Source organism: Trachurus japonicus, chromosome 16 (assembly GCF_045865225.1).
Source record: "Trachurus japonicus isolate A0001 chromosome 16, Traja_1.0".
NCBI lineage: Eukaryota > Metazoa > Chordata > Actinopteri > Carangiformes > Carangidae > Trachurus > Trachurus japonicus.
Genome location: NC_140922.1, coordinates 13,257,332 through 13,280,767, shown reverse-complemented (window position 1 = coordinate 13,280,767; position 23,436 = coordinate 13,257,332). Strand labels below are relative to the sequence as shown.

General features: G+C 46.9%; 1 protein-coding gene and 1 long non-coding RNA gene across 2 annotated transcripts in view; both read right to left on the bottom strand.

Annotated features, from left to right (window-relative positions):
* Window positions 1-1,774: 1,774 nt before the first annotated feature.
* LOC146971985 (uncharacterized) lies at window positions 1,775-1,982 on the bottom strand. The gene is made up of 2 exons (XR_015037844.1): window positions 1,891-1,982; window positions 1,775-1,859 (listed from the first exon to the last, which is right to left on the bottom strand). It is a non-coding gene; the product is annotated as an uncharacterized LOC146971985 (long non-coding RNA).
* An 880-nt stretch (window positions 1,983-2,862) lies between these two features.
* Window positions 2,863-23,436, bottom strand: part of erfl3 (Ets2 repressor factor like 3) — a 46,568-nt gene continuing 25,994 nt past the window's right edge. The window contains exons 2-5 of the mRNA XM_085801656.1: window positions 15,994-16,228; window positions 6,396-6,511; window positions 5,051-6,216; window positions 2,863-4,426 (exon numbers count right to left, since the gene is read on the bottom strand). Of these exons, the coding sequence (XP_085657782.1) occupies window positions 3,746-4,426; window positions 5,051-6,216; window positions 6,396-6,511; window positions 15,994-16,228 (2,198 nt within the window). The 3' untranslated portion in view covers window positions 2,863-3,745. The remainder of the gene's footprint in view (window positions 4,427-5,050; window positions 6,217-6,395; window positions 6,512-15,993; window positions 16,229-23,436) is intronic.

Sequence of the window (23,436 nt, the reverse complement as noted above, 5' to 3'; positions counted from 1 at the left end):
CTGAAAGAGGGAGAGGATAGACAATACACATCTTTTTTCTTCTTTTAAAATGATACAACCCCCCCCTCCTCCCCGCCCAAAAAATGAAAAAATATACAAGACTGAGAGAGAAAAAAAGGTAACATTATAAAATAAAAATTACAATACATGACAAAAAAGATAAAATCACTTCCCCTCTGCCCCTAAATAAAATCCTCCGACACTGCTCTTCCCTCTCAGTCCCCGGTGTTATTTGTCTGTCAGCATCAAAATTAATATTACACATTTTAGTTATATTACATTTGTAAAAATTAAAGACAGGAAAAGGTTTTCTGGTTCAGGGGGTTGAAGGTTTGAAACAGGGAATGGAGTTTGGGGGTTTCCACATCATCCAAATTGATGTACACAACATAAAAAGCAACAGCTAACAGAACCATGGAATAGTAATAATGCCAGGAGAGGTAAATAACCCAATGAGAACAATAATAACAACAACAACAATAATCAATAGCAATATTGACATCAAAAAAATAAACTGAGGAACTTTTATTCTTTTGATAGAGAAATGTAATCTTTGTGCTGTTTGCCTACTGCTCTTTGACTGTGGAGGTTGAGAGAGAGCCTGTGTTACAATCAAACGCCAGTCAATCTGTTTTTACCCCGCGACATCATGACTGAGTCAGATCACGGCGCTGTTAGCAGGAAGTCAGACAACGCCTGAAACGGAGCGAGGGACAAAACGAAACAGAAAGAAGAAGAGGGAAAAGAGTGCAGAGCAGGTGGACTGATGCCTCATCCGCCGCTGAGATATGAAAAGTAGTAATAAGGCAGCTGTCAGTTCAAATACAGACACAGGACTTGGTGGGAGTGTGTGTGTGTGTGTGTGCGCGTGTGTGCGTGTGTTTGTGTTGTGACATGCTCCAGTCCAGACCACAGGGGTCTGATGAGGAAATTCGATCAGCTCAGCTACACAGACTGCCTGGAGGCCATCTATCTCACAGTTCGCTGCTATAGATCCGTCTTGTCGCTGGCCAGGCGGGCGGGGACAAGCCTCTCTCTCTGGTCAGAGCTCCGTTAACCAATCAGACGCCTGGATAACCAGGCTGCAGAGACAAAAAAGCTCCAGGTCGTGAAAACATAATCACAAACATGAGTGTGAGAGTGTGTGTGTGTGTGGGTGCATAGCTTGAGGAGAGGGCGTTTCAGGACAGGGCGTCACGTGTCTGACTGTTTCGGGCTGTCTAACAATAATGATTAACCCCTTTAAGCCCCTCCCCTCTCCCTCCTTTGCTCAAATCCAGAGCTGCTGTGAATTTAGGAGCATTATGCTAACTGGCCTTAGAGAAAAGATAGGATTACTACAACACTAATAACCCATCATGAGTTATCTCACACACACACACACACACACACACACACACACACACACACACACACACACACACACACACACACACACACACACACACACACACACACACACACACACACACACACACACACACACACACACACACACACACACACACACACACACACACTCTCTCACACGCACGCACACACACACACACATACATACATACATACATACATACATACATACATACATAGGGGTCCTGGGGCCAGGACAGCCCCGGCTGGGGAGAGCCCCCCCACCCCCAAAATGAGCTGAGCTGGACTGTACAGACAGGAAAGAGCAGAGAGGCAAAGCTACTGCGGATGAAGTGAAGAGCAGAGTGAACCACACATCTGAATCATTAGCAGTCTGTTCAAGTCCTGTTATGTTGTATTCATGTTACCTTGCTGGTGGACTGGCCTGTGCTGTTTTTTCTCTGGCTTGTTTTTCTATGAAACAAATTTACAAGAAAACCCCCGGAACCCTCGACCACCCACCCAACCTCCCACCCCCACCCTCCCCTCTTCATTCTGCCCACCCCCTCTCCATACTGTATAACTCGGTGAGTGGCGGGACACTGACCGCTCAATATAATCCACTTACAAAAGAAAATCCTGAATCAATCATATCATTTTAAATGCTATGGTTCTTTTTTTTTTTTTTTTTTTTAAATCTCACTTTTCTATAATAATTTCATTTAGAATATATAAAGATATAGTCTGCATGTGTGTTATTAGAGCTCAGTTTGCACTTTTGTACATGCTATAAAAACAAGGCATATAGAGGCAGTGTGTGTTTGTGTGTGTTCGTGTGTGTGTGTTCTCTGCTCCCTCGGGCTCTCACACTCGTGTAGTTAACAGGCCCGACAGTCTCACACACTGAGGACCTGTGGATGACACCACCACAAGGAGAGCTGGAGGTCCAGACAGAGAGGAGCATGTTTAAGAGCTAAAGGCAGTGTTGTACAAATATGTGTGTGTGTGTGTGTGTGTGTGTGTGTGTTTGCTGGTTTAGTTTAACACTATCTATGATTGTTAAGAGGAGCTATAGCTGGTGAACTAGGAGTCTGTGCTGCTGGGACTTGAGGGAAACTATTTTCAGTGTACAAGCCATGTCAGGTGAGGTGAGGAGGTTTAGGTAAAAGTTACTGGAGACCCCGTCCCCCGTCCCCCCTCCTCAAATCCTTCCTCCCCCTGCTGCCTTCCCCTTGTGGTCCCCTCAGCAGCTTGTCCTCACTCTCCTGTTGTTGTTGTTTTTTTGTTTTTTTTTCTGTGAGTGGAGTCATGATCTTTCCACAGGTGGTCCGCAAGAGAAAGAGGGGCAGGACAGGAGAGAGACAGAAGGAAGGTTATAAAAAAGTCATAAGCTCTGAGAGAACAGTGTGCCAGAGAGTCAAAGTCTGTGTGTGTGTGTGTGTGTGTGTGTGGATGGTCTCGCGTCACTGTGAACACTGTTTAGTGTCCATAGTCCCCAAGTCCCGTTCACTGTTGTTGTTGTTTTGTTGTTTTTTGCGTTGTGTTTGTGTGCATGAATCCACTAAACATACAGCAATAGGCTTCCCTGAGTGGAGTGGGCCAGATTTAAGAGTCAGTCAGACAACAGCGACAGCCTCCACGCTTCAGTCCGAGACGCACTTTCCTTTCCGTCCTTGTGATTTTTTTCAGCAAAGGTCTCATGAGTTAAAGGATGAGAACTCCTCCTCCCCTCACACTCTCCCGTCTCGGCTCTCTTCCATGTCACTCCAGGGCTGTGGGTTGTAGATACAGGCACTTGTCAAAGTCCTGTCGTCTTCTAGGAAAAGGAGCATAGGGGAGAGTGTGCATGTCGTCCTGGTTGTGTTGCTGGGCTGTAAAGGGAGTGTGTGTCCCCTGAGGAAAGTGTTAACTGGCTGCTGATCCTACTACTGGTGGGAGGGGAGGGGAGTGGGGGGGGGGGGCTGAGGGCAGGAGCTGTGCTACTGGGACAGGGGCATCTGGAGCTTCACTGGCCTGGTGGGAGGTGAACTCGTGGCCAAGTTGAGTCAGGGAGCATCCCTTTGATGTCAGCCCCCGTACGTACAGTCACTGAATCTGGGTTGGCTGAGTCTGAGTGAGTCCCTCCTCCCAGAGGATGTGTCCCAGAAAAGCCCTGATTCAGACAGAGCACTGGTGGGGGTGGAGGTGGGGGTGGGGGGTCTGACAAAAACAGGAGTTGGGCTGTCATTGAGGTGTTGGTTTTACATGTGTGTATGTTGGACTGTGCTCTCAGCTCACTGGAGGTTTCAGGAATCTAGTCTGTCAGTGTGGGAGAGGGATTACAGAGGAACCATTTACATACTCCTGCACCTCCTCCTGTGCTACTGGAGCAGTAGTGTTTGGGCTGCGAGTCTCATCAGCAGTCTTTGTTCTCCAGGGACAGCTGTGCGGTGGCACGATGCAGCTCTGCGCTCACCCTCCGGTGTGTGGCCAATGGTGTGGTTAAAGAGCCCTCGTACGCCAGCGGCGGAGGACTGTCCCCCTCTCCACTGCCTGTCCCGTCCTCCTCCGTCTCCATTTGTCCGTTACTTTGCCTCTCTCGCTCCCTCTCCTCCTCTGGTCGTACTTTCTTGTCGTCCGACTCCTCCTGCGAGGCCTCCATGCGCTGGTCTTCGCTCCAGCGCCTCTTGAAGCGCAGCTTCAGGGGGATGCACTTGGTCTGCGGGGCTCCCCCCGAGCCCGTCTGCGGCGGGGGCGTGTTGCTTTCCCCCGGCTCGATGGGTTCGCTCTTGAGGGTGGGCAGCACGCGGTGCACGTTGGAGTGTGTGTGCTGCGAGGTAAAGAAGGGCATCAGGCCAGGCGGAGGAGGGGCGGGGGCTTTGAAGACGTCCTCGTCCAGGTCCTCGTCAGTGTGGGGTTGGTGCTGCGGTGCAGCCGAGCCGTTAGCAAGGTGGTGGTGGTGGTGGTGGTGGTGGTGGTTGGGGGCTCTGGGGTGGCGAGGGGAGAAAAACTCTTCGTCTCTTTCATCTGGGTCCTCGTCACTGATGTCAGTCACCTCCACCTCTTCTTCCGACTCTATGTCAGAGATGGGCTCCACCTGCACGGGGAGGCAACACAGATAATAATGAACACAAGAGGAAAACGAAAAATGGAGAAACTCACTTAAATTGGAGTGTAAAACATTTTAGTTCATCAAAGTTTTAAGAAACAGTGATTTTTAAGATATACAGGTGCATCTCAATTAAGTAGGAAATCACAGAAAGGTTCATTAATGTCAGTAATTCAATTCAACAAATGAAACTAATACATTATATATAAAACACTTTATGTCTTTATTTATCTAATTTCTTTAAATTGTGATGATTATACTTAGATTTAATGAAGACCTACAATTCAGTATCTCAAAATGTTTGAATATGACAAAAATTTTGAATAAGCATTTTCAATATGGAAATGTTGACCATCTGAAAAGTATGTATTGTCCATTTATATACACTCAATACTTGGTTGGGGCTATTTGACTTGAACTGCTGAAAATGGACTTTTCCATGATATTCTAATTTATTGCGATGCACCTGTACATTTCCCTTTTAATGATTCAAGCATATGTACAATCCAAAAGCATGTTTTAGAAAACTATTTGTTAAAAAGTCATGTGATGTGATTCAAGTCAAACATTTGCCCTGCACAGACCAACAGCACAGATCTCAGTGTGTCTCACCTTTATCTTGGGAAGTCCTGCACTATTTAGAGACTGTGTTGAGGAGGAGGCAGAAATGAGGCCCGAGCCACTTGCTGAACTCAGGTCGCTCCCAAACGACAGTGAGGACCCCAGGCCAGAGGTAGATGACATGGACCCGGACCCCGAGCCCGAGGACAGCGAGCTCTGCCGGGCTTTGCCCTGAGTCTCCCTCTGCTTCCTGCCCAGCGGCGGCGGCTGCAGCTTGAACTTGAAGGGAGACATGTGTGGCGGCTCCTCGCCCAGATGGAGGGGGTGATGCATGGGATGGGAATGGGGGTGGGGGTGGGGGTGGGCAGAGTGGGGCGGGTGCGGGTGGTGGTGGGCGGAGTGACCCAGAGGTGGATGGTGGTGCCGCTCGCTTCCCCTCTCTCCTCCGGCCGTCGCCGCTCTCTCGGCTCTCTCGGCCGCTCCCCGCTCTCCGCTCAGGCCGGCCTTGTCCGTGGTGGGCCGGTGGGGCTGGGGGATGACGATGTTGGGGTACTGCAGGAACGCTCTGGGGCTGAGGCCGTAGTTGTACACCGACTGGGTGTGGGCCTGCAGGTAGCGCTTCATGTCCTCGGGGTTGAAGGAGAAGTGGGAGCCGAGCATGGGGGACAGGGTGGGCGAGGGAGTGTAGGTCAGGTGGGATGTGGGCGTCATGGAGAGCGCCGGGGACAGAGGCGGAGCCAGGAGGCCGGCGCCCCCCGGTCCCGGCAGAGGAGACACCGGGAAGGGGGACAGGGGCTCCGTGTGGAGCCGGTGCCCTGCGGGGCCGCGGGAGCCCGGGTGGGCGCCCGGCCCTCCGTACATGCGGAACAGGGTTTCATGAGACAGACGGGGGTGGATGATGCTCCGGTAGCCGCCTCCCCCTCCTCCGCCGCCGCCGCCGGGTCCTCCTCCTCCCCCTCCTCCGCCCACGCCCCTCTCTCCCCTCTCCTCTCCCGCTCCGGCGTTGCCCTCCTCGATCTCCGAGTTGACGGAGGTGCCGTCGCTGCAGTCGCTGACGGAGCCGCGCGCCATCCGCCGCGCCACCGAGCTGAACATGCCGACGGGGCTGCGCAGGTCCTCGTTGGGGGAGAGGACCTCGGAGGGCGTCGAGGGAGGGAAGCGGAAGTGGGTCCCGGCGCCGGTGGGGACAGGAGGGGCGCTCTGAGGGACGCTGCTTCCTGGAGACGTCAAGACAAGGGAGGGAGGAGAAGGGGGGGAGGGAAGAGAGGGAGAATACTGAGAAATAACATATAATGTTCTCTTGTATAATCCTATGTAATCATGCTATCCCCCTTTAGGATTAGGAGATATGTGAGCATGCACGCACACACACACATATACACACACACAGGCTTACCAGTGGAGCCCATGTCGATGAAGGGGTAGTTGACCAGAACCAGTTTATTAAAGTTGAATTTGTAGGTGAACCTTTTGCCTTTGGTCTTATGAAGGATCCTCTTGTTGTAGTAGTATCTAGGGAAAAAATGAATAAAACAAACGTGAAAATTCAAGCTGTTTGGAACAGTTACTATGCTCAAACATGTCAAATACACATGACGACAAGAGTAAACACACAACAGTATTGACACATCATGTCATGATTTTGCTGTATACCACAGAGAGATATAAACACAGGAGCAACACTGAAACATTTAAATTAAAAATATGCAACTCTTTATAAAATATTATATTTTTCCTGAAGTCCTGAGACTGTGACAGATGAGCTTGCACACTCAGGCACACACTTTAATAAGCATGAGTCTTTCATCTAGTAGGAGCCCCCCCAACCCCACCCCCCAATCTAATGATAGATATTACAGAGTGTTGTATGACATTTGCACAAAGCAGACCCAGAACAGGACGGGTGTGTGTGTGTGTGTGTGTGTGTGTGTGTGTGTGTGTGATACAGAGAGATGAGAGGCAGTGATGGACCGATCTACAGAGCAGCACAGTGATGTTGTGTGTGTGTGTGTGTGGGGATAAACAATTAAAGAGATCAGAGGTGGACGTATGTTGCCAAATGTGGGGGCTACTTTGAGATATGTGTGGATCTTAAGGGCACAAGGGTGTGTGAGCAGTTGTGTGCATGTTTGACAGTTGTGTGTGTGTGTATGTGACTCATGTGTTACTTTGCATGGACTGTGTGTGTGTGTGGCACCTTCACTAATGTGCATCTGTTTAAAAGAAGGCTGGGAATGAGAGAAATGCATCTTTTCGGGTCTTTTAAGTTCAGATTTTGTCAGATGAGTGTCGCGCATAATAACACATTCTGTCTTTCATTTTGCTAGATGGATCCCTCTCTTTATGTAACACCAAAGCAAAGCCACCAATAATTCACCCCATCTTTATCTGTTTATGTAATGGCCATTCTCTCTCTCTCTCTCTCTCTCTCTGTGTTTTTTTTCAAGCTTTCTCTCTCCCATGGCTCCTGCCTACAGTACAAGGCTCCATTTTTATTAACCTTTGTCCAGCTACAGCTCTTTATGTAACATCTCTCTGCTTTCTTCCCCAGATCCACATCCACTTTATGTAACCTCTAGATCCCTGGCTGCCAACCCTCACACAGTAAGAGAGACTGAGTGAAGGGAAGAGGAGTAGATGGAGAGAGCGGGAGGGGGGAGAGAGAGAGAGATAGAGATAGAGAGAGAGGGTGAGGGAGAGAGAGAGGGAGAGAGAGGAACAGAGACGCTGTGTTTGTCGGTCAAGGAGAAACCAAGCCTGACCTCTTTGCCCACCAAAACCATCACCTATCCCTTGGACACACGTCCCTGGCTATTAAACAAGATTTACCCAGACTGCACTTTTGCACATCATGTCTGCGTGCCGACCTGCTTTCATAGCCGTCGTACGCTGTGCTTTCTCTTCCTCCTGCATGTGTCTGCTGGTACGAGTTAAGTGAAGTGTGCTGGCAAAGATAGGGGCTTCAGGGGATGTAGGTAATGCTGAGTTAATCAGAGCCCATCGACTATCATTACACTGAATGGTAGTTATCCAGACGGTGGTGTGTGCGTGTGTGTCTGTCTGTTTGGTGGTGGGGAGGTGTCGCCATTCACCCACCTCCCCCCTTATTATGCTTATTACACAGACTTGTTGGGCCGTTTTTGCTCTGGGAACAGACTGTTGCTCTTTTTCACTTTAACCCTCCCCCTCTCTTCCCTTTATCCTTCTGATACCTCTCTCTCTCTCTTTCTCTCTTCCTCTGATCAATCCACCTCCCCCTCTTTATCCCCCACTCACTCGTCCCCTGAGGCGATGGGAGAGGGTGAGAGAGAAAGAGAGGGAGGGGAGAGAGACAGGACAGGCCTGCACTGTTGAAAACATTGTTTACGCCAAGCACAAAGCAGCATGTAATTTCTGCTCTAGGGGAGACACTCACAAGGGCCGGGGAAGGAGGGGAGAGCAGCAGCGGAGGGCGAGGGGACGGACAGAGACAGACGGGAAGTCGAGCAGAATTAAAAACCACAACAGGACTGTGATCGAATTAGCTGATGATAGAAAAGTCAACAAGCTGCGCTAAGGCCCACACGAGGCTCCGACATAAAAATAGACTACAACGGTAGAAAAACAAACAGCATCCCACGTGTCTAAAAGTAGTTTACATTGTTTATCACACAGAGACACCATCGTTGCAATGTAGTTGGAAGCCTATTTTCATGACATGCTGCTTGTGCCCATCTAAAAACTAATGCAGTGTAACTGTGAAGACCTGCAGGAAGCCAAACCAACTACGCAGCGTCGCCTCCGCCACTTTTTTGTTAGTCACTCGTGAGCGGCGTCGCCTGTGAGCGAACGCTGTAAATAAGCAGCAGCCTACAGTGTTTTCTCCTTTAGTTTACGTGACTTTGTGCCAAGCAGCACTTCATCTTTCTTTGTATCTGTGACCGTGAAGGCGAGTGCCTTTTGAAAAAAGAAGGATCCCAGAAACTTAAGTAAGGAACTTATCCACAGCAGGTGAAGGCTAAAGCTCCTGCTCCGCCACTTTGACGTTGTCAGTTTTCTCTGCAAATCACTGCCAAGCCTCGGGGGGAAATGTAAATCTTTTTAAACTTTTGACCCCCTCCTCTTTTTTTTTTATTATTATGTTACTAGGAGTTTCCCATAGAAAAAGAATGGTGCACTGTGCCCCGTTAAGTGGCTTTTCACAATATTGCTACAGCCTTCATATAGTGTCTTCTACCATATGGAATCGCCATGTGCCAGTGACAGTTCAACTTGACTCTCAAATAGGAACCGAATATTAAAACCTTGACAAGAGCAGGGTTTGATGCATTAGTTTAGATAGGTGGACTTTAAAAGATGTATGAATATGTGTATAAATATCTCTGATAAGATCACTGTGCTGACACATCTGTCTGACCCTGGCTTGCTGGACAAGTAGGGAGCGAAGCCAACTCATATTTTCAGAGCGCTCGGCTGCACACACACACACACACACACACACACACACACAGTTAATACACTGACTGTTGAAATGCATAGTTGGAAGAGGACAACATACAACTTTGCGTAATCCTAGCTATGGTAACTGAAGCTGTGTTTAGAGCACATGGTCACCCATTCTTTCTCCATGCCCCCCCCCCCCCCCCCCTCCTCCTCCTGCGCCGTCATACGGGCAGACGGTCTTTGAAGAGCATTTGAACTCACTTCAAAAGAGAAGAAAGAGATTCTTTGAGTGCCTGTGTTTAGCTGCCCACCGCACTGGCCTTACACACACACACACACATACACACACCTCTCCCATATCCTGACTCTATAACTGCCATCTCATTCAGGCAAACTCAAACACATGTATGCCCCCCCACACACACACACACACCCAAAGTGTACCATCCAGTAAGATGCAGCTTTATCCCGCTTCTCTGTTTAACCAAAAGAGTAGATTGAACAATCAATGCAAGTATGGATTTAGGCAAAGCCTTCAGGGAAACAGAGGGGAGGCTTTCTATCAACTCAGTTGTTACTGTGTGTGATTCTAGGCCAAGGATTAAGGCTACGATTACACAGACCTGCTGTGATCCAAAACATTATGATCAAAGAAGAGAGAGGGAAACACGGGAGTGCAGCAACTCAGCTCAATGGCAGTGAATGAACATGGACATTTCAAAACAGCACCTCAGTAATATATAAAGACATTTACAGGAAAGTACCACAGGGTCAAGATTTATTAGTGTGTGTTTTACTCTGGTGTCAGCACATTGTCTGATGTTTGGCTGCAGTATCAAAACTTTTTTCTATTGTCTTACTTTAACTAATATAAACCCTTTTTTTTCCACCCGAATCCTTCTATTTGTTAATTTAACACAACAAAGTCAAATGTCAGACAAAGCAATCTCACAAAAACGTATAAAAGGAAAAGTACTGTTTATTGCAAATTTAATTTGAAAAAGTTCACTTTTATAGCTCTTTCTGCCGGCTCTATTGGATATAATGTTGTAGCGTAGCGTCACAGTGATTGTGAAGATCCCAGAACACAGGAATGTCGCTAAAAGTGGTTTTAACAGGACGACAAAGCTGAGCAGTCAGGTGATTGTTCAGGTGTCACATACCTTTGGCTTTCCTATGGGTTTGTTTACAGCTTATACAGTCATGTTTGTCAGCTCTAATACCTGAGAAATGACTTCATGGAGTAAAATGTTTCCAGAACTGCTATGAACATTATACTCCATGAACAGGAATATCAAACCTGACAAATCATACGATGCTACTTTTTCAACAAGACTTTTTGGGGTGACTAAATGTATTCAGTCACTATTAAGACCAACTTTCTGCACAATGTAACCTATAATATGATATGTGTACAAGCTCATCAATCCATCTCTGTATCACTCACACGCATCAGCGCTAAAAATGAATTAATGAATTGAACCGACCCGCTGGTGTGTGCGTGCACAGCCTGTGCTTTGCCTATTGTTGGGCTGTAAATAGGCGCTGACTGTGACAGGAAGTTGGGATTACAATACTCCCCATGAGCCCCGTGTTTATTTTCTACCTCTTTCGTCAGCATTGGCTGTTACACACACATACACACGCACATCCCAGCCAGATCCTCCTCTACGTACACACACCAGCTGCTCACACTCAGGTGTGTGCGTGTGTTCAAGTTGCACACGTGAGAGTGCTTTGTGTAAAAGCCGGGTTTGATGAGTGTTTACAGTCTCAAAAAGGAAATAAAATGTGTTTGTGTAGGGATGTGGACTGCGGGTATGATTAAGCAAGGTGTCACATGCTGCCTCTGTGTGTGTGTGTGTGTGTGTGTGAGTGTGTTTGTTGTGACTTGGGGGAGGGAATGGAATATATGTGTGTTTGTATGTGAAGAAGAGGATCTGGTCAGGGTCCGATTGGACTGGTCACATGCTTTGTGGGTGCAAATATGTACTCGAGCACAATCTGGCGTGTGTGCGTATGTGTGCGCAGCTCGTGTGCATCCCTCCCTCATAGAAAATAAAGGCCTCATTCAGTCAGGGACAATGACACACACACACACATACACACAGGCTCATGCACACTTACACATACATGCTGCAGATAGAGACAATGGAAAGACAATGCATACAAACATAGGTTGAGCACAAAGTCATACAGTGGTACTGTCCCTGGGTGCTCCCTCTGCACTTTCTCTTGGGCCCTGGGTGTTTCCATACAATGCACCGCTACACAGAGAGAGAGAGGGAGAGAGAGAGAGAGAGAGAGAGAGAGAGAGAGAGAGAGAGAGAGAGAGAGAGAGAGAGAGAGAGAGAGAGAGAGAGAGAGAGAGAGAGAGAGAGAGAGAGAGAGAGAGAGGCCTTCGGACCTCTAAACAGGCCCAGCCAGCTCAGTGAGTAATGCTGTGTGCATATGCAGCACTATTTCCTGTTGCATGTAATGTGGATGTGGCCAACAAGGTTAATTGTTAAGTGCAGTGCACATCAGAGCCAGCGTCAGTGCAGCAGGTTAAAATGGCTGCAGAATATCAGGGTGAGTGAACATAATCATACTCTGGGATCTTGTGTAGGTTCAGCAGAGAATAAAACAAATCTTTTTTTTTTTGGTTTTTGTTTAAACAGCTTCACAGTTCCCAGGAATCTTCACTCTTTTTTTTTTTTCTGTGTTTTTCTGTGGTGGCAATCTTCCAGCTGTGGCAGCCCATCACAGCTCAATGAAAGTTGGAAATGAAGCAAACACTCCAAACATGTGTGCAGGCAAGCATGCATGGGCGAGCGTCTGTGTGTGTACAATGGTGCGTTTGTGTGTATGCGCACATGTGCTGTGTTTTTAATCTTTGCCAGCTGTGCATGGCAGTTTCCCCCCACTGACCTCTGACCGCCATGTTGGAGCCGACGTGGACTCCTGACTGTGAGGACGGGGTGGGCGGAGGTCTGCGAGAGCTGGGACCTCTTAGCGTGATTAGGCTCATTAAGGCAACACTCTGCGAGGACTGATTGGCAACAGGCTTCATTTCCCCCGGCCTCCTTTGCCGATCAGCACAGGTCTGGTTTATGAGAGCGAGCTGGTGGTGGCACGGGGCAACCTGAGGAGAGGCTCTACCTCCTTGTCCTACAACATGAGCCCTCTTTATTTAAAATGCAGCTCAGGGTCTAAGATTGTATCCTGCCTATCGTTCATTACTCACACTAAAACTGCCAAACTGCAATGACCCTCAAAGCTGAAGGTGGGTGATGACTGGAAAAGAGCTGAATTTGCATCAACACGGCAACACACGTCGTCAACTCTCTGTGTATGACTTTAGCTGGTTGTGTTTCTCTGAACAAATCAATTAGTAATGAATTAAAAAACAATACCAGGAAGTGACAGTCCTCTCTTTTTCATTATCCAGCAGCAGCTCCACGTGCACAGTGACGCGCACACATTTGCACATGAACACACACTTGCACAGTTTGAGTGTAATCCTCTCAACAGGAGTGGGAATTTCACAGCGGCCGTGGGAGCGGGAGGGCAAGATGACGCATGGACCGAGGCTGTGTCCCCTCGACGGAAAGCCGACACACACACACAGGCACAGACACACACAGGCACAGACACACACATGCACACCACCGGTCTTGATGAAGGGAATTTCCAGCATGTGCGCGGCAGACAGGGAAGAATAGGATCATAGAGGTAAAAATAATAATTACAAAGGCTAAGTGATAAAAAGAACACTTCAAAACAGACAGGCCTTTTCAAGTACAAGAGCATGTGTGTGTGTGCTAATAGCCACATGCTGACTGTGGTCTCCATTATTAGCAGACTCCAGGTTTTCTCCATATGAGGCGCCTGCGATCCAACAGTTTGCTACATATGGGCACCGTTACTGAGCACATGTGTGTTTGCATGCCTCTTTTATAACTTCATTAATCTTGAGTGTCATTAATCCTCTCGCCCCATTACTATTGATGCACATCTTGAGAGGCTTCATTTCAGTGTCTCTCTTGCAACGAGGTGGACTGACGACGGCTCTGGTGTCAAATCAGGCGACGGCGTCGGCGTGTGCGTCGGGTGCGTTGCTTGTTTTGTCGACCGTCGTCCTGGCTCTGAACCTGGAGTGGCCCGGTTCAGTTTATAGACACGGAGGAGGGAGATGACCTGGCTGGACGAGGCTAAATGAGGACACACAACGGTGCCAGAGGGGAAAACCCTTTGTAGAAAACCTGTTGATAATCAGGTTCTCAGGCCGGTCCATCAGAGGGCACTAAGACCCGCTATATATAAGCACTTACTGCAGCCTAAGCTCCAAATCTGTGACAGCTCTAGAGGATGGACATGCTATAAATACATAGCCTGACCACAAGTGTCCCCATCCACATTGTTTTTCTCTCTAATTCAGAAATTCCAAGTCTGAATGTAGCACATGAAGGGACATATTAGTAGTCAATGTTAATTCCCTCTGCGCCCATAGGATCCCATCTGTAACGGACGTTATCTTAATCTCACCGCCGTAAATGAGCATACATAAGCTCTCCCACCCCTAAATTAAGTAAGGCAATGCATTTACCTCGCTCAATGGCCTATGTGGCTTTCTTTAAAGGACTTATGGAGCCTAATCGTGGCCTTGTTTGAGTGTAAAGAATAAACTGGCAACTAAGTCGATGAGATGTTCCCACAGCTGAGAGGAGTTCCCCTGGGATACTCCGACGGCCTTCATGATGAAACTTTCATGTGCCGAGGGATGTCACTGTTATGGCCCCAGAACCGATTACATGCATCGTTCTGTAATCAGAAATATTGTAAACTAATGTGTGGTTATGAAAACCAAAACCACAAACACAATAGAAAGCATCTGTTGTGTAGCTCAGATTTTATCTGTTTTTATGGGATTTTTCTCCATCGCAATACCCTATTTTGTTGATCTTAAAGCAATTTCCTTTACTGACATGTCAGTTCAATTTGATTTACCTCATACTTAAGAAACCCTGATTGGAGGGTCAGCAGAGCAGCTGTAGAAAAGGCGTCTAAAGCAAGGCATAACATTTGTACATGATGGTGAGTGATGTCAAAAATACCTGACTGATGGATCCTGATCCATGGTCACTTATACAACATAAATGACGAGCAGATAATATTGCACGAGTCATATTTTCATGTAATATTTACAATTTAAAGCTGGTCACTCCCAAAACTGTGTCAGATCACGGTCGTAACATGCTAATGAGCTTGGCTGAGTTAGGATATAAGTTAAACCAATAGGTGTAAAGGTGAGACCGGCCAAAACGGGATCGGTGTTGTAACTCTACTTGGAGCATAACAGTAGCTAAACTTGTCCAGGTCAATACCATGTGAAGGCATGTGGCTAGGGGTCAGTCTTGCAACAGCATTATAGACTTGGTTAAGTGCTATTAGTGCCCGGGCAGGCAGGCAGGCAGGCATGACTAAAATGGAACGTCTGGGTGAAACAGAGCCAGAGAGCCAACGCTGCAGTGTCTGTGGGTCTGAATGAAATGCCTCCAGCAGGTCGGTGCTGTAACTGGAATCAGCTTCCAGGGTCACAGGTGGTATTCTCAGTTTAGATTACAGCTGGTTTCTTTACAATGACAGGAGGCCTTAAAGGCGTCCGTGTGGTTTTAAGAGTTGTAAGTAACCTCATTCACTAAACATCAGCCGGAGCTAGAAACCCACCTCTCTGATCACTCAACCTGTGCATACATCCTTTTCACATATAGACACCACGTTGCCACTGCGGAGGAGATTGCAGTGCGTCTTGCTTAATTGTTAAGTACTTTGAGAGTGGCACTTCAGGGCTTCACGAACGCAGGTGAGGGTTAACTTAGAATGTAAACAGATGGATGGATCTACCTTCAGACTCCTCTTCACTTCAGCAGCTCAGTGAAAACACTGCTGGCTGTTGCACCTTGGCCTTGCAGAGCCATTTCACTTCTTCAGAGAAAGGAAAGTTTGGCTCCCTGGTGGCACATGGGTCCAAGCATCAACTACAGATTGGACGTTTTGTGGGTCGTGTAGTAGTTAGGGACCTTTTCTACTTCTTGTTCCTCATCATTCTCTTGCTTTATATTCTTTATCTCTACACTGTTGACCATTTACTGAAGGTACAAAAAGACAACATCATTCAAGCAGTTCCCTTTCACTTCAAGCTCTTTTTGATTCATCAGAAAAAGGAGCAAACAGTCCCTGTCCATAAGGTGAAAGCCAGTACTACTGATGTCCCTAGATAGGGAAACGTACGTAGCCGTTATTGCTCTGTTTGTGTCTGCTGCCCATGTGATGACGCACTACGACTACAGGTCCATATAATGATGTTGGATGAGTGGCTACGAGCTCTCTCATCGGGCCTGGTTTCAGAGAAGACCTGGCCTCTTTTCTAACCTCTAAAGAAGCTGATTCATAAAAGGTCTTTGACTCACTCGCAGCTTATGTGCTGGGCCCCACAGCGAGCAAAGCTAACTATGAATGAATACACACTCCCACATGCAGATAAACAAAGAAACAAGTATATTCATCAGGTTTCTCTGTCATCATCATACCTCAGCGCCCTGCTCAGTTTATCGTAGTTCATTTGGGGTTTACACTTCCTGGCCCCCCACAGTCGGGCCACCTCGTCTGGGTCCTTGATGACAAACTCGCCGTAGTCCCCCTGCCAGGCGATGACGTCATGATACTCCTCTTTCCTGAGCAGCTCCAGGATGAAGTGCCACAGCTGGATTTGCCTGGACCCGGGGCTCGACTCGGGCTTGTAGGCCCAGTCTGGGAAGGCGAACCCTGAACCAGAGAGATAGAGAGCGGAGGGTTAGAGAGGCAGGAGCGGTAAACTAAACACGCTTCATGTCTATTCATTTGAAAATGCATATTTTCGGGAAGTGATTGAACCGAGGTGAGGCGTTTTTTGTCTCTGAAGAGAAATCCAGCCCATAGAAAACTGCTTCAAAAGGAAGGGAGGAGGAGAAAAGGCACAGATAGGATTACAATTAAGAGTCAGAGGTTGTAGCTGTTTCATGTGAGAGTTCAAAAAGCAAAAAGAGGGTTTGAAGTGTCTAGTCAAGTATGAGTCACATACAGAAGTTAGTCAGTGTGTTCTCCGTCATATTGCACATAGCTGTTTTCACTCCCAACCCCAACACTGTCTTTGCATTTCTCTTTCATTCCACAGTCGATCTTTGAACAATTTTTGTGGGTTATTCACAAGCACTTTCTCTTTTGTCGGACGGATTGACACTGTGGCGAGAAAGAGGAAGTTAAAGAGAAGACGGAGTGAATAAGCTTAATAGATCCTGCAAACAATAGCAGAAGAGGCACTGTAACATGCCCTGACGTGTTTAATTGTCTTGATCTTACAAGACCATCTAGGTGCCCAGAAAGTGTTGGCCAAAAAAGTGCTGGCGTGCTTTACACCTCAGTGAAACAAAGCCCTGTTCTTCACTCACTGAAAAGTGTTGAAATTAAATGCTTTTGTCATGCATACTTGCCTTTATATTCCCACATAATAAAACAAAGAAACAGCAAAAAAAAGAAGAAGCTTATTCTACCAATGTCCTCTAAAATGCCCTGGACAATCTGATTGGTGGCTGTTTGACATGGTATTTATAAGATGACTGCAATGATACTTCAATAGACCTAAGAGCCTTCATCTGTCTCACAGGTGTCTTTACTCAGTCTTTCAACCTATGTAAATAGAAAAGTACGCAGCATCACCGTGTGCTCCACACTGGACACTGACAAGAAAAAGAAGAGAGAAGAGTTTTCTGAGGAGATATAATAATAAAAGCATGCTCAAGGTAAAGGCTATAACGGCATTGCCAAGCAGCTGCTTAGATTATTAGGACTGTAGACTGTAGGTAATTTACATGGAAGTGACTACAAAATAAAACTTTACCACAGATTGAATGGAATAGAAGTTCAGACGATAGAAAAAAAGAACAAGGAAAACTGACACAGAGTGACATCCACAGATCTGCGTACAATATTGTTTATTTGCACACAATGATCATTTCTCAATGAAAGCGGGCTCCACAGAGAAAGGAAGGAACCACTTTCAACTAAGAATAAAAGAAAAGTTTGCTAAAATGCATCTTGAGATGTTGCTATGCAGAAATAAATGTCTTCCAGAGTGATAAAAAAGCCCTTTTTTTGTAAGTCACATCAGCTGCCTTGAATCTGTACAGCGCAGAATGAAATGAGTCACAGGTCACTGTTCCTGCAACAGTATAATCACTCCAAACATATATCCAAAACACCAATGAATGGATGAGAAGGAAAAGTTGAACTGTTCCCAAGTGGCCTGCTTTAAGTCCCGATATTAGCCCAAGTGAGAAGAACTAAAACTCATAAGTGGGAGAAATGCAACCATCAAAGCTGAGGTGAATATGGCACGTTCCTGAAGAATGCTACATTATTATGCACTACTTGTCCATTTTATTTCACTTCAAACAATATCTTACACTGAAAGCAATGTGTCTGCTTTACTTTGTTTTGTTTACGTTCATTTTCTTTTTTATGAAAGTAGGCCTATACCAACAACATACAGGCCACATTCCTCTACTGTCATTAGGTCACCGCCACAGCACAGAAGCTATTCACAGGAAACGCACACGCACACTGAAACTATAACGGCACAAGTTGTAGAGTTAGTGGGCTTCGTGGAACAGTTGGGGCACATGAAAAAACCTTTCCACCTCTCCTCCACCTCTTTCCTCTCATGCAGTCACTCTTTCCTATGACCGGAGGAAAACAACATGGCCAGTCATCTCTCCTGTCTATCCCTCCATCTCTCTCTCCACCCGCCACTCGAAGGAAACGCCGAGTAAGAGACACAGAATGAGACTGTGGGCGTGGGTATATGACTGTTTGTGTGAGCATGTGTGCGCCCAAATGTACAAGTTTTTCAAAGAGTTTACGTGCCAGTGCGCATGTTTGAAAATGTTTGTGCAAGTCTCCCACTAACATTCTGTTGCCTGGGTGGTCAAGAAAATCTGACACGACAACAGCAACAACAGCAAAAACAGTGTAATATTCAGCCAGATATAGCCTGGGCTGGATTTTTATTTTGTCCACAATCATCTTCAGAGCACTAATAAATGCACAAGTGAGGAGATGAGTCACCAAAGGAAATGGCATCCACCCTGCTAACGTGTCGCTGTACAGGACATTTAATACCTGTGAGTTCCGCTGATGTTACTTTATAACTTTAAGTGCAAATAATACAAAGCGTCGCATTACACTGAATAACCAGAAGGCTGGAATTACCTCATTGATGCAATGCAATACAATAAAATGCAGCCTCACAGTTTTCACGTGCATGTGTATCTAGACCTGTGGAGGATTAATATTACAAAAACCTTAATATAACCTAATGCAATCAACCAAAACAATTTAATCTACACTTTCAAAAAAAAAAGACAGGTGTGACACTGTCAATGTTGATTAAAAAGGAATTTAGTATTAACGACAGGGATATCGTTCTACAATGCACAGGAGTTTCCAGTTGTGCACTTTAATGGTTAACTTAACTGTTATATCCTACTTTGAAAGGGCATGCAAGTCGTTCTGTTTAAGGCTACTGAGCCCAGTGCCTGCAATGTGTTTAACTGCACAGCATACAAATGGCAGCAGAGGAAATGAGAAGGGCTGGGCTGGAGATTGGGAAACAAACAGGCCCAAATCATCAGATTATGGACGTGCAGGCCGGTCAATGGATTTGCTGGATGACAGCCTGAGGCGGAGATAGATAGCCCTGATAATCTCTGCCGCACTAGCCGCCTCTTACCGTTTAGTCACTGTTGCGTAACACTAAATAATGTTGATAGCGACATCTGCCAGATTCTGTATCTATGAATCTGTACATTGAGTGTTGCTACTGGAGCCACTCATCAACATTCAGTTTACCTCTTTGCTAATTTGCCTCTAGTGTTGTGTTAAGGGACCGAGCAGGGACAGGTTTGTTTTTAGTTTTAAGTTAAAAATAGGCTGAAAGGAAAGTTATCCTCCAGTCTTCTTACTCATTAAAAACGTAGGCTACCAACTATTCCTCCTCGCCACCGTTTCTTGGTTTCCCTCCACAGCGATGTGTTTTTGCGAGGCACGGTCAATGAATCACTCAGTTGTCCCACGTCCTCTGAAGACGTTTTCTGATTCAAAATTAAGATTTCTGATTATCACTCAAACTATGCATAAGATTGCCTACACATTTTCCATCTCCAAAATCCAGACAGGATTTTTTTTTATTTTATTCAGCATCGACTATTATGCAGATAGCAGCAGGTGGGCCATAGCAGTCAACAAACAGGCTGTACAGGCAGCTCAGCTACTTTTTTGAAATTATTGTGGCTTATAACAAACATCACAAATGTGTGAAATGACCATGGATGTAAAAAAAAAAAACCCTGCATAAACAGTCGTCTGTGTAACTTCTCAGACTTTCCAGACATGCATATGTAGGTAGCAGTTACCATGCAAATGAAACAACACTCACTGTCATTTCATTTCCTTTTTCTCTTCCCACCCCCCCACCTCCACCTCCACCTCCACCTCCTCTTTGTCTCTCAAACATTCAAACAGACACTTGTGGCATGAGCGAACCTGAATGAACTATAATCACAGAAGAACACACCGGGGTCTCTTATAAACACACCGGCCCAGCTGAGCATGCACCTCACCCCCCTACACATACACACACACACACACACACACTCCTGCTGCAGTGCACAATGTTGAGATGTCTCAAAACTGGAAAAAATAAAACGGATGTGTGTCAAATCCAGTCAAGAGGTCGCTGGTCAAATTCCCAATGTGAGATGAATAAATGAGTCATGCTGACCGGACCTTAACTGTTGACCCTCTGTTGAGCTGGCAACTGCTCCACTGACGCTGCTCCGCGGCCAACAGTCGATGACTGTTTTGTACTGGGAGTTTATACCGGGTGTGTGTGACTGTCTGCATGTAAATGAGCAAGCAAAGCTCATCAAACGGACACGGGGAAGATATTATTAAATAAAAGAGAGAACATTACCAGCTTGTAAGCTTCTATTATTTGTGCAGCTACTGACTTTGTGTGCATGGGTATTTCTGTAAAGACGCATCTGTAATGATCTTTTTGACTTTGGCACAGACCACAGAGGACATTATACACACACATCATATTTCAGGTCAGCGAGTGTAATGGATCTCCTGTAAATACTTGGAGGACCAGCAGCCGCGCTGTGGGTGTGAACGGAGGCAAGAGGACATTCTCCACCTGAAATGACTCATGAGTCACTGTCATCGGCCAAGCTGCATACCAAAGAGACTATGTAGACCACCAGAGGCACAAGTGTGGTGCACAGGTGTGTGCGTGCGTGCGTGTGTACTGTACATATGCATGTCATGGTGACGGGTACTTTGTGTACCTCATCAGTTTACCTGTCAAAACCTTCACATCAAAGAGACCACACTGCGCAGACTGAGATTGGGGACAATGCTACAGCAAGTTTGGTGACCGCTCGTGTGTGTGTGTGTGTGTGTGTGAGAGAGAGAGAGAGAGAGAGAGAGCAAGAGGGAGAGAGAGAGATGGTAGGGATTATGTTCAGAGGAATGCTGAGAGCAAGAACAGGTGTCTTTGTCCTTCTCTCCACCCAGAGTCCAACCCAGGCTGAGCTGTCCTGACTCACACTGGATCAGTTATCTCTCACACACACACACACACACACACACACACACACACACACACACACACACACACACACACACACACACACACACACACACACACACACACACACACACACACACACACACACACACACACACACACACACACAAACACACACACACACACACACGTTTAATCAGCCCCGTGCACCCAACGGGAGAATTTTCATACAGGAATTTTTTCGGAATTTGTGTGTGTGAAGACAAAGATGAGAGAGACAGAGTGGAGAAGAGCCTGCAGATCCATGACCTAACGCCCCCCCCCCCCTCACACACACACACACACACACACACCACCACACTTAACCTCTCTGACCTCGACTCTCCCTCTCTTTGGCTCCTTTCCTCTGTCACGCCCCTCCCTCCCAGGAGAGACACCAGATAGCCATTACAGCATGCACAGGCCTCACACACTCTCTCTTACACACACACGCACACACACACACACATATACATACACATAGACAGACTCGGCATCAATAATGTAGCTGGTGTGGAGGGTTGACGATAGGGGTGCGCCTAATCTCTGCCCTGGGACACTCGAGAGAGTGCAAGTGCGTCAAGAACTGTGTGTGTGTGTGTGTGTGTGCGAGTTGGGACAAGTGAGGGGCAGGTGGTAGAAAGTGATGCTGAGGGGACGAAGAGGAGGAGGAGGACGATGGGAGAGAGGGAGGGAGGAGGGGGAGGCAGGGTGGTGTGAAAGAGAAGACGGCAAGACGAGATGGGGTGAGCACTAGGACATGCGGAGAACAGAGAAAGGAAAGTAGGAGAAAGAGAGACGGGGGAGGGAGGCCGGGGAAACAAGAGTGGGAAGAGAGAGAAAGACAGACAATGGCAAGAGTGGGAGAGGAGAGAGGGGGTGGATGGATGGATGGAGGGAAGGAAGGAGGAGGAGGAGGAGGAGGAGGAGGAGGAGGGGGAGGGGGAGGAGTGGGGGATTAAGGGAGCGATGAGATCATAGCTCGTCTGGTAGTCTGTTGTCATCCAGGTCAGATTGCTTACCCCCCCCCCACCCTCCTCCTCCTCCTCCTCCTTCTCTCCGCCCCCCTCCCTCTAGGAGTGCGGATGCCTCCTTTCCTCTGTGTGATCTCGGTGGCAGGCCCCTAGCAGACTTCTAACACTGCTGCTATTCCAGCTATGTGCAGCACCGCACACCAGTCTCCAACACTGACCTCCAATCTGTCTCACATCACACAAGAGGGATGGGGAGGTGCAGGACTGGAGGTGTGTGCGCGTGTGTGAGTGAGAAAAGAGTGAAAGAGAAATGAAAGACAGTGAAAAAGACAAAAAGTCTTGAGATTAGATAATGTAGTGTTGAAGCTGGATAGAGGGCAACTCTAACAGATGATGTTGCTCCAGTCTGCCTGTGGACGAACGCTGCACTTTGGCACAGTTTCATACGAGTTCCTGCCCCATTTCTTAAGGTTCATAATTCATTTCATCTGTTGTTTCACTTTCTATTGTCTTGTCTGTCTTATGTTCTCTCAAAGGCCCCTCTGACAACACTATTGCGAAAACATCTAAGAGTTGAAGCAACAACTAAATTATTTAATTGTCATTTCTAACAAATAAAAATGTCAAACATTCTCGGGCTCCACTTCTTTAAATGTCATGATTCCTGACTTTTCTATTAAATCCTATATGGCAATTTAAGGTTTTTCACCACTAGTTCAGCTCTGCAAAAGGAAGACACAGTTTGTGCACACAGGCAACATAATAGTAAAGGCAAAGACGAAGAGGATTGCTGGTAAGCAAACAGAAGAAACTGGGGGAAAAAAAGTTCTGTGGACAGAAGGAGGGATAAGGATACTTTGATCTGCCTCCATGATCGGAGGAAGTACAGTTTAGCTCAGCTTCGATTTGGAAGTTATGAAGATAGATATCTTTAGGAGACGGAGATTTATCAACCAGTTAGAAATGTTTTGGGGCTGAGGTGTCAAGGAGAGCGAGTGCTGATGGGAAGGAGCCAGAGACAGACGGGCAGTCTGACAAAGTAGTAGAGTGAGAAAAGAGGAGGAGAGATTCCCAAAACTGCGAGCCCTACTCAGCAGCAAATCAACTGACAGGCCTGTGCCAAACTAACAGCGGAGTTGCAGACTCAGGGTTTTTTACACAGGGCCAGGGCCTCTGAACAGCCATTAGCGGCAGTTGCTGGCACCGTAGTACTTTAACCCAACTCAGCTTTAGCAAGGATGTGGGAAACGACCAGTGCAAGTGTGTGTGGGTGAGTGAGGGGGGTGCGAGGTCGGTGTCGGCTCTGAGAGTCTGTAAAAGCACTAAATATTGAG